Source organism: Gymnodraco acuticeps, unplaced genomic scaffold (assembly GCF_902827175.1).
Source record: "Gymnodraco acuticeps unplaced genomic scaffold, fGymAcu1.1, whole genome shotgun sequence".
Classification (NCBI taxonomy): domain Eukaryota; kingdom Metazoa; phylum Chordata; class Actinopteri; order Perciformes; family Bathydraconidae; genus Gymnodraco; species Gymnodraco acuticeps.
In genome coordinates, this window is record NW_022990633.1 from 28,091 (window position 1) to 41,823 (window position 13,733).

A 13,733-nucleotide genomic window follows, 5' to 3' on the forward strand; every position below is an offset into this window, starting at 1 on the left:
CTTTGGGTATCACTGCTGTATTATGAACCCAGATGAAACCCCTCATCACTATGTTCCAGACAGTATTCTGGATGTTGAACCAGTAGAGTCCCAGCAGTCAGTTTGATTTTTTCATCTCGCGGCTACCAACACTTAATGAATTCCCAGTGGTAGGGGCGGCCTCATAAGCCCTGTGTGAAGTGTTGGAAAATCACTCAGAAGCTTTGGATGTATTAGTTAAACACACACGGTTTAGCAGGGGTTAGCAGTCATTAGGATGTCACCAATAGCTGCATGACTATTACGATTATGTTACCTGTTCTGTTCTTCATTAGGATCATCATTAGCACTAGCATGAGCATTGGCTATTCTTCCTTCTCACACACTGTCAAAAATATTGCAATTGCGATATGCTTTGTGAGGGGGAATGATACGATTTGAAAAAAAATTCAGATTGTTTTCTTAACTTCACTTACATTTTATTTAAGTCTGTACTTAGTTTGTAGGGGCGGGACTTCTCTGCATCTCCACACAACTTTATTTATATATTTTCACATATTCTACCTTTACCAAATAATGCACTTAATGCTATTTGCACATTGAGGTATTGTTTTTACAAACGATATTGCTTTTTTGGATTTTCTCCACGTAGCCGAGCTCTAGTGCCCGTCCCCATGTCACCTGCTTTGCTTCAGCCCTTTCATCTGTTGTTCGTGTGATGCTGCTGCCAAATAACTCTCTGCTTCAATGGATCGTTCCTCTCATTCAGTGTGGGACGTTTAACGTGTCGATGACAGGTACGATGTTTCTGACCCAGTGTTCTCTCTCTCTCTCTCTCTCTCTCTCTCTCTCTCTCTCTCTCTCTCTCTCTCTCTCTCTCTCCAGTGTGAGATAATAATATTCACAATAAGGCCTCCCTCTCTCTGGCTAACACACACACACGGCTCCTTAATATTCTGTGGACTGCTTTCGTCAGGCCACAGTTGAAAGAGAATAGCTGATTAAAGTCCTGTGTGTGTGTGTGTGTGTGTGTGTGTGTGTGTGTGTGTGTGTGTGTGTGTGTGTGTGTGTGTGTGTGTGTGTGTGTGTGTGTGTGTGTGTGTGTGTGTGTGTGTGTGTGTGTGTGTGTGTGTGTGTGTGTGAGAATAGAGATTAGGGAAATTGTGTTTAGGTGGGAGTTCATACATTAGTGTGTGTGTGTGTGTGTGGTTGTAGCCTTCTAGGCAAAATGGGTTGATTTCCCCTGAGTGATAACAGGACACAGTAAACACACACACCACACACACACACACTCTCTTATTTTCAATAAATGCCTTTTGAAATTGAGCAAGAGAGAAGTCGGTAACAAATGAGTTGAGAAGTAGTTATTATTAATTTATCTTTTTGATCATTTTGGCAGTGGCATATTCATTGCAAGTTATCATACCACTCTTTTGAATTGTTTCTCTGATTGTAACACACACACACACACACACACACACACACACGCACACACACGCTCTTCACTTGAGTGTAATCAGTGTCTCTCTTCATTTTGATTGGATCGTGTGTTTCTTTGCTCATCATATCTCTGCTTTAGTCACTTTTCTGCTTCGCGATGCCCCCTCCTACACAAGTAATGGAGGCACTGTTTTGTTCAGTTTTTGTATTCACCCCCCCCCCTCCTCTCTTTCTGCTCTTCTGCGGGTTAAGTGCCTTGCTCCAGGGCTCCCACACGTTGCATTTGTTGAGTGAATAGAGGCAGAATTACTCATTATCACTATGGTTTGATGGGAGGCCTTTACCCGGCAGTCTTAATGCCACGCTCTCACACTGAGCTCCAAAGAAATCACTCAGGCAGGCGCTTGTGAGGAAAGGCATGAAACGGACTGCTATCGATTGATTCAGACATTTTCCCACAGCATCAGCTGGCTGCTCTTTGAGGAGCTACGTCATCGCTGTCTGGACAGGAAACGCTGCTCACCACCAACGCCATTAAACACATACTGTAATGACATGCTACGACGCCAAACAAGGGTACGCTGAGATTCTGCGGGATCAAATGATGTCAATCATTAAATTCCTCCTTTTAATTTCTAGGATAACAATCCAAGAGAGTTTCCTTATTTTCCCACTCACGTTTTATAGTTCTTTACTGTATGACTTCCACAGTTCTTAATCCTGACCCGCAGCTACACATACAACAGTGTGTGCAAGGTGTGTGTGTATATGAAAAAATAAGAGACTGTGTGTGTGCATGCGTTATAGAGACAGAGAGTGAGTGAGAGAAAGTAATTGTGTGTGTGTGTGTGTGTGTGTGTGTGTGTAACGTGAGCTTTCTGGCCTAGGGAAGCATGGAGGTTAATGCACTCTCAAACATCCTTCTTTCTTCTAACACCTGACATTAGCAGACATATTAACTCAAATGTCGGTTGTATAAAGCTCTCACTTAACTGCTTTTCTGTATCGTAAATTGAAAAAGTCGGCGACTCAGGAAGTAGCTACTGTTAGCTTTTGTCTAACAATATTTACCAGAAACTGTGACTTCCTATCAAATGTTTAATATAAAGACTTGTTATGACCAAAGGAATACTACTACTTTCTCCCTTTCCGTGCCGCGTACTATTTTCATTGTGAACTGTTTAAAGGGAAATGTGAATCTTAATTTGTTTATTTGTTTATATTTGATTAGATGAGTGCACTGGCCCTTTGCTGCTGTAATGCTGAACATGTCCCAATGCGCTACATGTAAAGGATTTCTGAGTCTGATTACTTATTTGATCTCTATTGGTAAAACGTCACTATCCAAACTTACTCACTAACTGCTGTTGAACATAGTTGAGCATTAAGCATTTAGAGCAGGGGTGTCAAACACAAGGTCCGGGGGCCAAATCCGGCCCGCGACTTCATTTCATGTGGCCCCACAAGAGCTCTGAAAGAATATAATATGTTTATTATACGGTTACATGCAGATTTACAGAAGCACGTTGCCCATACAACTACATGTCCCACAATGCATCTCTCGTTTGACTTTTTCCTCAGATTTTTTTTTTTAAAACATGCCTTTTTCTTAGAATTTGCCTTTTTCTTATAATTTGCCTTTTTTCCAGAATTTGGCTTTTTTTCCAGAATTTGGCTTTTCTTTTTAAATAATTTTGTGACATTCTCACTGAAGAGACTTGCAATTATTTGCCCTAGACTTCTGCTTTCAGATGTAGTTAATTATGAAGTTATTACCCTATCCGATAATAATCCAATGCAGAGGCAATAATGTCATATAATACATTATTTTAAATATATAAAATATTTATTATATATGTATTTTTATATAGTCTTAAAGTTACCATAATGCTGATGTGGCCCGAGATGAAATTGATTTTAACCCCCCTGATTTTAGAGTGATATTTCTTGAAGGAGGAGACCAAAAACTGAGCTGAAATAGAGGGACAATTTGACCAGAAACAAGACTCCAAATGTATCACAACGCTGCTTTGTGATTTCTGGATGAGGAGAAAAACAATCTCCCCCATGTGGCCGAAAATCAAATACAGCATTTTATCTCCATCTCTGTGTCTCCTTACCTTCTTCAGTTTGATCACAGCCTCTCTGGTCTCAGAGTCAGTGCTCATCTCGAACATGTTCATCCCGTCTCCGTCTATCAGTTTGTAGTTCACCATCCCGTTGTCCCCCATGTCGGGGTCTTTGGCCTTCAGACGGCCCACCTCCTCCCCCGGCACTTTGTCCTCTGACACCGACATGGAATAAACACCTGAGGGGGAAATCAAAGGCAGAACATTTACTTTATTAGCAGAGGTGGGAAGTAGTGGAGTACAAATACTTAGTTACTGTACTAAAGTACATGTTTCTGGTATCAGTACTTTACTCCACTACTTATTTTTCTGACGACTTTTTACTTTTACTTGTTACATTTTGAAAACAAATACCTGTACTTTCTACTTCTTACATGTTGAACACAAATACCTGTACTTTCTACTTCTTACATGTTGATCACAAATACTTGTACTTTCTACTTCTTACATGTTGAACTCAAATACCTGTACTTTCTACTTCTCACATGTTGAACCCAAATACCTGTACTTTCTACTTCTTACATGTTGAACTCAAATACCTGTACTTTCTACTTTTTACATGTTGAACACAAATACCTGTACTTTCTACTTCTTACATGTTGAACACAAATACCTGTACTTTCTACTTCTTACATGTTGAACTCAAATACCTGTACTTTCTACTTCTTACATGTTGAACTCAAATACCTGTACTTTCTACTTCTCTCATTTTCCAAACAGCTGGTTCCTTTAGTCTGAATGTGTGTTTGATGCGTGATCATTATTCTTTAGAGTCATTGCGTGCCTATTGATTTGAACACGATCCGTGTATCCATCATTTCCTGGTCTTCTCTAAAGAAGAGGGACCAATGGAAACGTTGTCATGTTGCCGTTGTTCAGCATGGAAACATTCATTAGCTAACAATGACATTATTGTTCTATTAATATAAAGGGAGGTCAGGTACTCTTTAAAACAGCTGCTAGTTATGGGTACTTTTTACTGAAGTACATTTCAAAGCCTTTTTACTTTGACTTGAGTAAAGAAGTTTAGTCAGTACTTCTACTTTCACCAGAGTATTTTTAAACACGAGTATCTATACTTCTACTTGAGTAAAGGATGTGTGTACGTTTGCCATCTCGTGATATCAGTATCAACCCGTCACGGCTTGCTTTTGTAACACCACTTAAAGTCTTGTGTGTGTACTATGTGAGGCGGGGTCAGCTTCAGAGGGCATCGAGGCATCAAAATGAACTCTGCCATCTGTTCGATATGGCCCGAATGATTTTCTTATTGCCCGACGGATATAAATCCCCCCTATAGTGTCAGGTGAGCGGACACCTGGCTGCAGAATGAGAGCAGCCGGACCATATGTCTCCTCTCTCTCCACTTTTATCTTTTCCCCCCTCCCTCTCATCTTTCATGTTCCCTTAAACCATTTCCCCTCCCTTCATCTGTCTCTTCTTATCATAAAATCCTCAGACTCTGTCCATCATCCTGCTTATACTTCCCCCCACCCAAAATCCTCCTCAATAACTCAGGCGTTTATTGCTTCGTCACTTTACAGCTCGCACACCACTAGCATGTTTATCCTGCCCGTCCAGGTGTTGCAATCTTGTGTTTCGTGAAATGTCATTTGGTCATGTGGCTTCAGAGGAAAAGCGAGTGGGAGATATCCATCGAAAGTCCTCCTCCACCTCATCTCAGCAAAGCGCCGGTAAATCCCTCCTCTTCGTCTCTCCTCTTCCTCCCTGTCCTCTCCATATGTTTCACTGTCTCCCTTCCTCTCCATATTTCATATTTACCCCCTTCCTCCATCTCTTCTCCTGTCGCTCCATTCTTGCTTCTTCTAAGTAGCTTAACTTCGGTGGCTCCTGGCAGCCGAGTTAAACGTTATGACAGGACACACACATGCAGGAAGTGTATATATTCACAGAGTGTCCGCGGGGTCTTAAAAAGCATTAAAAGTTGATAAATCAATTTAGCGAAAATTAAGGCTATTAAAAAGTATTAAAGGCATTTTCCAAGGTATTACATTTTGTAGCTTGTTTTCAATAAGTATATAAATGGTCCAAAGAGGTTGTGTTCTACAGTCTGCCTGAATGTAATCATTGCGTAGGTGTGTAGTGTAGTTTATTTATGGCATCCCGTTGGGTTTGACGTCATCTGAACAGGACATCACACGCTCACTGCTTGATAGCGCGCGAAGGTCCGTTTACGCCGGTTGGTCTGCGTCCAAATGGTTGGAAGATAAGGAGGAAGGACAATCAATACTGTATATAGTCAATGTGAGGTAAAGTGTGTCGTCAAGGTAACCGGTTAAAACTCCAAGTGGCGATGAGGTCTTAAAATGTATGGAAAGGGACTTAAAAAAGGTCTTAAAAGGTTTTCCATTGACTTCAGGATTCCTGCATAGACCCTGATTTACAGTTTAACAAAACAAGTCATGCATGTATGCTACTTGTTTTCTTTTGTAAATAACATCTGCATGGTTTGGAGAACACAAAACAGCTATTTAATGATTTTATTTAAGTGACTAATCAGATTTGTGTTGTCAACTAAACGGATTCCTCTGTCATTATTCTGATACGTTTTAATATCCGTATTAAAGATTTTATTATTTATTTGAAGTTAGGATGATTTGTACGTCTTGAGCACTTTGTCATGACGTTATATTACCTAAACATTAGATTAAAGTGCTAAAAACAGCAAGTCATCTTCGCTTAATTCAGAAGAATGGCCATATGTAATGGCTTTTTCAAGAAAGTGGATATTTGTTGACACTATTGCTAGTTTTTTTAAATACACTGAACAAAAATATAAATGCAACACTTTTGTTTTTGCTCCCATTTTTCATGAGATGAACTCAAAGATCTAAAACATTTTAGGGTTAGGGTAATGTTGTGAATCGAGTGGCCTGTGTTCATCGTCCATAACATACGCCTGCCCATACCCTACATTGCTGACTCTCTAATGAACTACACACCCGCCAGAACACTGCGATCATCAGATGCAGGTCTATTAGAGGTCACCAGAAAGAGTCATAAGAAGATCGGTGATGCAGCCTTTGTAAACTACGCCCCAAAATTGTGGAACACGTTACCCAACAATATTAGGGAAGCCAATATATTAGGCATTTTTAAAAGGCAGCTTAAAACCGATCTCTTTACCAAAGCATTTGACTGATTTTACACTACTGCACTATTCTCTGTGATTGACATTGCACTATTTCTCTATGTTTTATTCCCTATGTTTTTATTTTTTATTATTTTATCCCATTTTATGCTTTGCTCTTGCTGCTTGTTTTACACTGATTTTATGTCTTATTTTTTACTGATGTAAAGCACTTTGAACTGCAATCCCCTGTATGAAAGGTGCTATATAAATAAAGTTATTATTATTATTATACCATAACCCCACCACCACCATGGGCCACTTGATTCACAACATTACCCTAACCCTCACACCAGATACTGACTGGTTTTCAGACCCCCCCAGACCCCCCCAATAAAGCAAAACTGCGCGTTTCAGAGTGGCCTTTTATTGTGGCCAGCCTAAGGCACACCTGTGCAATAACTGTTATGGAAATAATTATCATAAGACGCCAATTTGTAACATACAGGACAAACCTCGATGTCTGTTTACCTTCTTTAAGGACACAGGCGGCTTAGCCAATAATGTTATTGTTCCCATTCTGTGACCGGTCAATACTGGGATACAGATGGTCTGTGTTGTGGGTACACTGGGACACTTCCTTCTCTGTATTTGTGGACTCCAAGGTAAAATCTTCGAGGTCATAAGTGTCCGAGGCAAGTAGCTCAGTGTTCACACACTGTTTAGGCTATCTCCTCAAATATGTTGTTTACTCTCTGCGAAACCAGTTAGATGGGCTGGCAAGAGAGAGGCTCTCCAGAATTGACGTGGCAACTCTACCGTGGAGTCAGAACCTCTGACTCTTGGATTTGTGATGTGAATACTCTGGTACCAACTCCAAATAAATCACAGTGGTTTGACATCAAAGCTCCGACTCTTCCCGTGTCTCCTTCCTGAGTCGGTGACTCCACTGCATGCTACACAGAAGTTTCCTCTACATTAACCATGCTGTCTAATCAGCATCTTGATATGCCACACCTGTGAGGTGGGATGGATTATCTCGGCAAAGGAGAAGTGCTCACTATCACAGATTCTTTCAGATTTGTGAACAATATTTGAGAGAAATGGTTATTTTGTGTTTATAGAAAATGTTTTAGATCTTTGAGTTCATCTCATGAAAAATGGGAGCAAAAACAAAAGTGTTGCGTTTATATTTGTGTTCAGTGTACATTACACCTCTACTTCTGGCTATCCTTTACTAATCGTTCCTCTCTGGTTTGGATATAACCTTCCTGTTCGGTAATCATCCTCTAAAGTCATGTGACAGACCTTTTAATGATGGATTTGTGTTTGTTCTTTGGGGATGAGAATCGTTCTGTGTTCCTAAAAGACACAAAGTACAATCCTGCAGACATCAGCCAGAATATCATCTTTCAGAGACGTCTCTTATAATCTGCGTTTAGTCTGCGATGCTCAACCAGAGGGAAAGAAAGCTGGCTGACATGTATTAACGATATTTAACAAAACCCTCTCTGTCATGTCGGTCTAATAGAGACTGAAGAGAGACTTTAGGAACGATCGCTCGTTATTCGTCTGATTTCCCGCCCCTCCTCCTGTCTGCTGTGATGGAGTGACAGACAAAATGTTATAAGGAGGTGAAATGGAGAGAATTACAAGGACGGAAAATATGTGAGAGAGAGAGAGATCGAACCTTGGAGTGAAAGAAATAAAAACACAGCTTGAATGGAAAGTGAAAAGCAGCAGAGAGGGAATCAAGCTGTGTCTTATATCTGTCTTTATCTCTTTCATTGTGTTTTCTCTTTGAATCTGAATTTATTTTCCACCGCCTGCTTTGCCTCTTCTGCTTATCTGATTTCCTTTTTGCCCAGATACTAAATAAGTAATCACTGTCCTCATTCACGCCATCTGGGAGGCTTCTCTCCTGCAGGTGTTTGTACTGCTTTAAAACCAATGTACCTGCTTCCAGACCATATTGCTGTGTGTGTTGTCTTGTATCACAGATGCAGAGAGGACGTCTGGTTGAATGCAAAGAGGTACCTTGTACACACTTGATAAAGTTGGTTATAAAACCTGCATGTTGTTCTTTTCTATATTCTTTTTACAATGTTTTATATCCACTTTGGAAATCGGGGACAGCAGGAAACTTCATCCTTACAAAAGCTCACAACAATCACTTCTTTATCATTGTACTGAATAAAGGGCGCTCTGAGTGGTTTGGAAATACACTGTCCTTTTTAGTCCAAACTCTACTGACTTCCTGCCGTTGTCTGTCTACCCTTTAAAGGACCCATGTCATGCTTTTCTGGTTATCACCCGTCCCCTTGTGTGTTATGAAGGTTTTTCTGCATGTAAACTGTCTGCAGAGTCACAAACCCTCAAAGTACACCCTGTAGCGAGTAAAACTCTAACACAGAGAAGACCTGTCTGTGCTGCCCCAGAACGCCTCGTTGGACATTTCTCTTCTTCCATTGATTGCTTCCTGGGTTCTGTGACGTGTGAACTCCCAGATCAACAACAAATGACCGGATTGGCCCAAATGGACCAATCCGCGGAGCCCCTCACACACCAGGATCCCTTGGCTAACTAACAGGGAGTCCCATTGACTTGCATAGAGCTCGCTGGTAATAGACGAGTTGGGATGGCGGAGAAATGCTCTCCGCAGACCCATTGACTCACAGCGTTATAAACCTTGTTCTTACTCAATATCAAGCCACACTTATTGTTTTTACTTCGGCTGTGAGTGTTTGTGTGCTCAGGATGAGTTTCGCTTGTTCTCGCTGTATCTCCGACCCGGAAACCTGTCCGCTCCTCGCAGCAACGAGCCTCGCAACGTCCCGACCAATCAGAGCACACTGGGCTCACATGGAGGGGGGGGGGCAGGAGCTCCAACAAGCCGTTTAGGACAGAGAGTGAATACACAGACTATACAGAGATGCTGTGAGAAACCAATGTGAGTTTGATATATTCTAGTAGACCTCAACAATGGAAATATGATCAGTGGAAATGGCCACGACATGGGAGCTTTAATGGTTTTGTTCCTAGAAATGCACGATGACATGAAAAGTTATATCTTCTACGATATCAAATCCCGATTAGATCTCCTTATGTTTATGTGACAGGAACAAATGATGGAGGTTTAAAATCAATATGTCTAGTTGCAGGATTTGTACTCAGAGATCGCATCATCTGAGTCAAAGTAGGATTCATTATTAAAGGTACAGGAACAATTTAGAACTAATGTTATGGCAATGCAATAACACATTGCACTATTAAAATGTCATCATCTTAGTATGGAAACTTCCAAATATGTAGTACATAAATACTAAAGACAATCTGCTGGATGTAATACTTTTTCCCCTTAATTGTAACTCCTAAAACTCTCCTTCAAATGTGTTTTGTGGCCTCGAGGATCAGATGTTATCTTTGCATTGCAGACGACTGAATACTCAGAAGAGGATGGTTTTGACAGTCTCTCTTTCTCAGAGTCTTTTACATTCGCTGCGTCTGCTCGTGTCTCTCCCTTCCCTCGTCTTTTCAGATTCTCCACAGGCTAAATCCTGAGCCCTCGTCTCTCTCTTTCTCCTCCCCTCTTCTCTCCCTCCTCCCCTCTTCTCTCCATCCACTCCTTCAGCTCCTCGGCTGAATCTCTGCCAGGAGCTTCTCTGCTCAGAGCCACAGGAGGGAGAGCGTGGAGCAACAAGAAAACAAAACGACAGACAGGAGCAGAAAGAAGGAACTCCACGACATGGTGGAGGACGCGATGCAGACACAGAGGGGGGGTGTTTGACAAAGAAGGAGACTAGAAAAGTACAGCGACGCAAAATCACTGACGAGGCCCTATTATGCTTTATTGGGTTTTCCCTTTCCTATTCTGTTATCAGTTTGTGTGCATGTAAATGGTCTGCAAAGGCTAACATCCCTGTTTTCTCTCCCACAGTTTAATATTAGCTGTAGCTTAAAAAACAGGTTAACTATCAGAAAACATCATGGAATACTTTTTGAACAGTCACCCTCTTACCTTTTATACAAGAGGTAAGAATACCCTGGAGTAATACCCGCAGAAACACTTATTTGATTTGGGGTTCCTAAATAAATTCAATATTTGTCAACAAACATGTGAGCGACAAGAAGTGTTAGACATTGTATTTCCCTCCATGTCTGTTTTTTTCTTTCTCCGTAAACATCACATCTACAACCCAGCACAAATCCACTCTGAATATTTCACTGCTTTTTATTGCTCGGCAAATTCAACAAATATCCCTAGGCGACACACACACACACACACACACACACACACACACACACACACACACACACACACACACACACACACCATTGCAGGGGGACAGTATAAACCCTAAATAATTGATACGTGCTTATCTGTTACGCTTCTTACAGTGACTTCTCAAGCTTCCACTGTATATGGCAAGCTAGCGCCATATTTTTCCGAGTTACACACACACACACACACACACACACACACACACACACACACACACACACACACACACACACACACACACACACACACACACACACACACACACACACACACACACACACACACACACCATTTATACATCACTTCAGGGGACATTACATTGACTTACATGCATTTCCTGGAGACTTATCCTAACCTTAACCATAACCAACACATGCCTAACCCTAACCAAGTCTTCACCCTAAAATTAATGACTCCCCTTATGGGGACCTCGAATTTGTCCCCATAAGGGAGGGGGGTCCCCACACGTGACTATGTAAACATATGTAGGTCCCCACAAGTATAGTAATGCTAGACCACACACACACACACACACACACACACACACACACACACACACACACACCATTGCAGGGGGAGTCTGGGGGACAGTATAAACCCTAAATAATTGATAAGTGCTTATCTGTTACGCTTCTTACAGTGACTTCCCAAGCTTCCACGTATATGGCAAGCTAGCGCCATATTTTTCCGGGTTAAACACACTAACTCACTCACACACTCACACACACACACACACACACACACACACATATACATATACATAAACTCACACTCACGTACAGTTAATAATGTAAGATTGTAATTTGACATATTATATATTTGACACTTAACATACATTAAATATCATATTTAACAGAAGGTGTTTGACTCACTCTGTGGGAACTTTGGAGGGTTGTCGTTGACGTCTGTCAGGGTGATTTTGACCTCCGTGGTGCCGGACAGCCCCCCCATGTGACCCCCCATGTCTTTGGCCTGGATCAGCACATCGTACTCCTGACGCGCCTCACGGTCCATGTTGGGCAGCGCCGTGCGAATTATACCTGGATGGAAAGATTTAAACATCAAGTGAATACTCACATTACATTTCTGTATGTGTCCTTATTAATCGCTATGATCCATCTGTCTTTTTACATTGGCTTTGGTTTCTACTTGAGATGTGTGTGATGCTGTTCTTATGTGTGTTCCTTTCAGGACTCCACGTGGTCTGTGTTGTGTTTTATGTTAACCTTACATTCTGCCTCATGTTGTTATCGTATTCATGTTTCTGTGGTCTTCATTTGACTTTTCTGTGAAAGGTGCTACACTAAATAAACGTGTTATTATTATTATAATGATATTTATTGTGATTTACCTTCCCAATAGTCTGTGTCATTTATTTCTAAGATATTTCTTGTTGCAGGAAAACATCGCTTAATCGTCATTTAAATAAGAACTCTAGTTAAACATGTGTGAAGTCTTATTTTGCTTCATTTCAAGCCCCGGTAATTCTTCCTTTCTGTTTAATTCATCACCTGCTTCTCTCTTTCCATCTCGCTCTTTCTTCCTCCATGTCGAGCTGCAGTGTCTGAGGCTTCCCACTGTCATGTTATGCCAAGTGTGTGTGTGTGTGTGTGTGTGTGTGTGTGTGTGTGTGTGTGTGTGTGTGTGTGTGTGTGTGTGTGTGTGTGTGTGTGTGTGTGTGTGTGTGTGTGTGTGTGTGTGTGTGTGTGTGTGTGTGTGTGTGTGTGTGACAGCATGCAAAACTGATAATCTCCAAACCAATTAGAAATGCGAGCTATGGATTTGAGCCAGTCAAATAACCAACACTGGTTTGATTAGTCAGATATGCACTCTGTCCAAATCCTCTTCTCTAACCACTTTCTTCATGAACGCACTCTCTCTAAACCAATTTCTCTCTCCTTCGCCACCCTAACCTCTCACTTTCTGTTCTCCCTCGCCCTCTCCGACCCATCTCAGCTCCAAGTCTCTCTGTCCTTGCCTCTCTTCATCTTCTTCTTCTTCTTCTTCTTCTTCTTCTTCTTACATCCAATTTATTTTCTGCAAACCCAAAATACTAGTCCGGGCTCTACAGAATGTCCTCTGGGGACCTCTTCTCACTGCAGAGCCTTCTTTTCAGCACCAATTTTTACTCTGAAAGATGTGCTGCTACATGACCCCCGCAGCAGCGATTATGTTAGATGTTTTGGCGCAGAACAGAAACATGAATTCCATTTTGTTTTAGAGACAAACATTATCCACATGGGGGATGATGTACACAGTGTTGTGGTTCACAATCATGCACTATATCGTAATTACTTTTCTTAAAGAACTTGAATATAGTGTCTTAGTGCCCATCTTGTAAAGGCTTGCGCACAGTCATTTCTTTCATTGTTTCATTTGGAATATCTTACAATAGTTTTGATTCCAAATGTGATCAGGTCTATCAAGTCTGGCGACCAGCCTTGATTTGTTTTTGGGGGGCCGGATTTGTTTGCTATCCAAAAAAAGAGCCCAAGCTAGTTAGCTAACTTCGGCTTTTGTGTTTTCAGTAGCAAATCAATGCACACTGCTTAAATAACCCAAATTAAATGTGGCTTCTTTTTGACACCATATGGCATAATACCTCAATAATGAACAACAACATGTATAACTTCTATTTGCATATCGCTGCGTCTACTCAAGCTAACAACATTGCGGATGCCTACGTAGCCAAGATGTCGGTCAATGGTTCCAGTGTTCCAACTTTTTGAACGTTGTGATTGCACTAGGGCTGAACGATTAATCGATTTTAAATCGAAATCGCGAAATGTTGCGATTATGAAATCGCAAAGCC

General features: G+C 41.3%; 1 protein-coding gene across 2 annotated transcripts in view; it reads right to left on the bottom strand.

The window, feature by feature from the left end:
* Positions 1-13,733, bottom strand: part of cdh11 (cadherin 11, type 2, OB-cadherin (osteoblast)) — a 100,870-nt gene that overhangs the window by 17,241 nt on the left and 69,896 nt on the right. For both annotated transcript variants that reach the window (XM_034229203.1, XM_034229202.1), the window contains exons 7-8: positions 11,794-11,961; positions 3,540-3,727 (exon numbers count right to left, since the gene is read on the bottom strand). In XM_034229203.1, the coding sequence (XP_034085094.1) occupies positions 3,540-3,727; positions 11,794-11,961 (356 nt within the window). The remainder of the gene's footprint in view (positions 1-3,539; positions 3,728-11,793; positions 11,962-13,733) is intronic.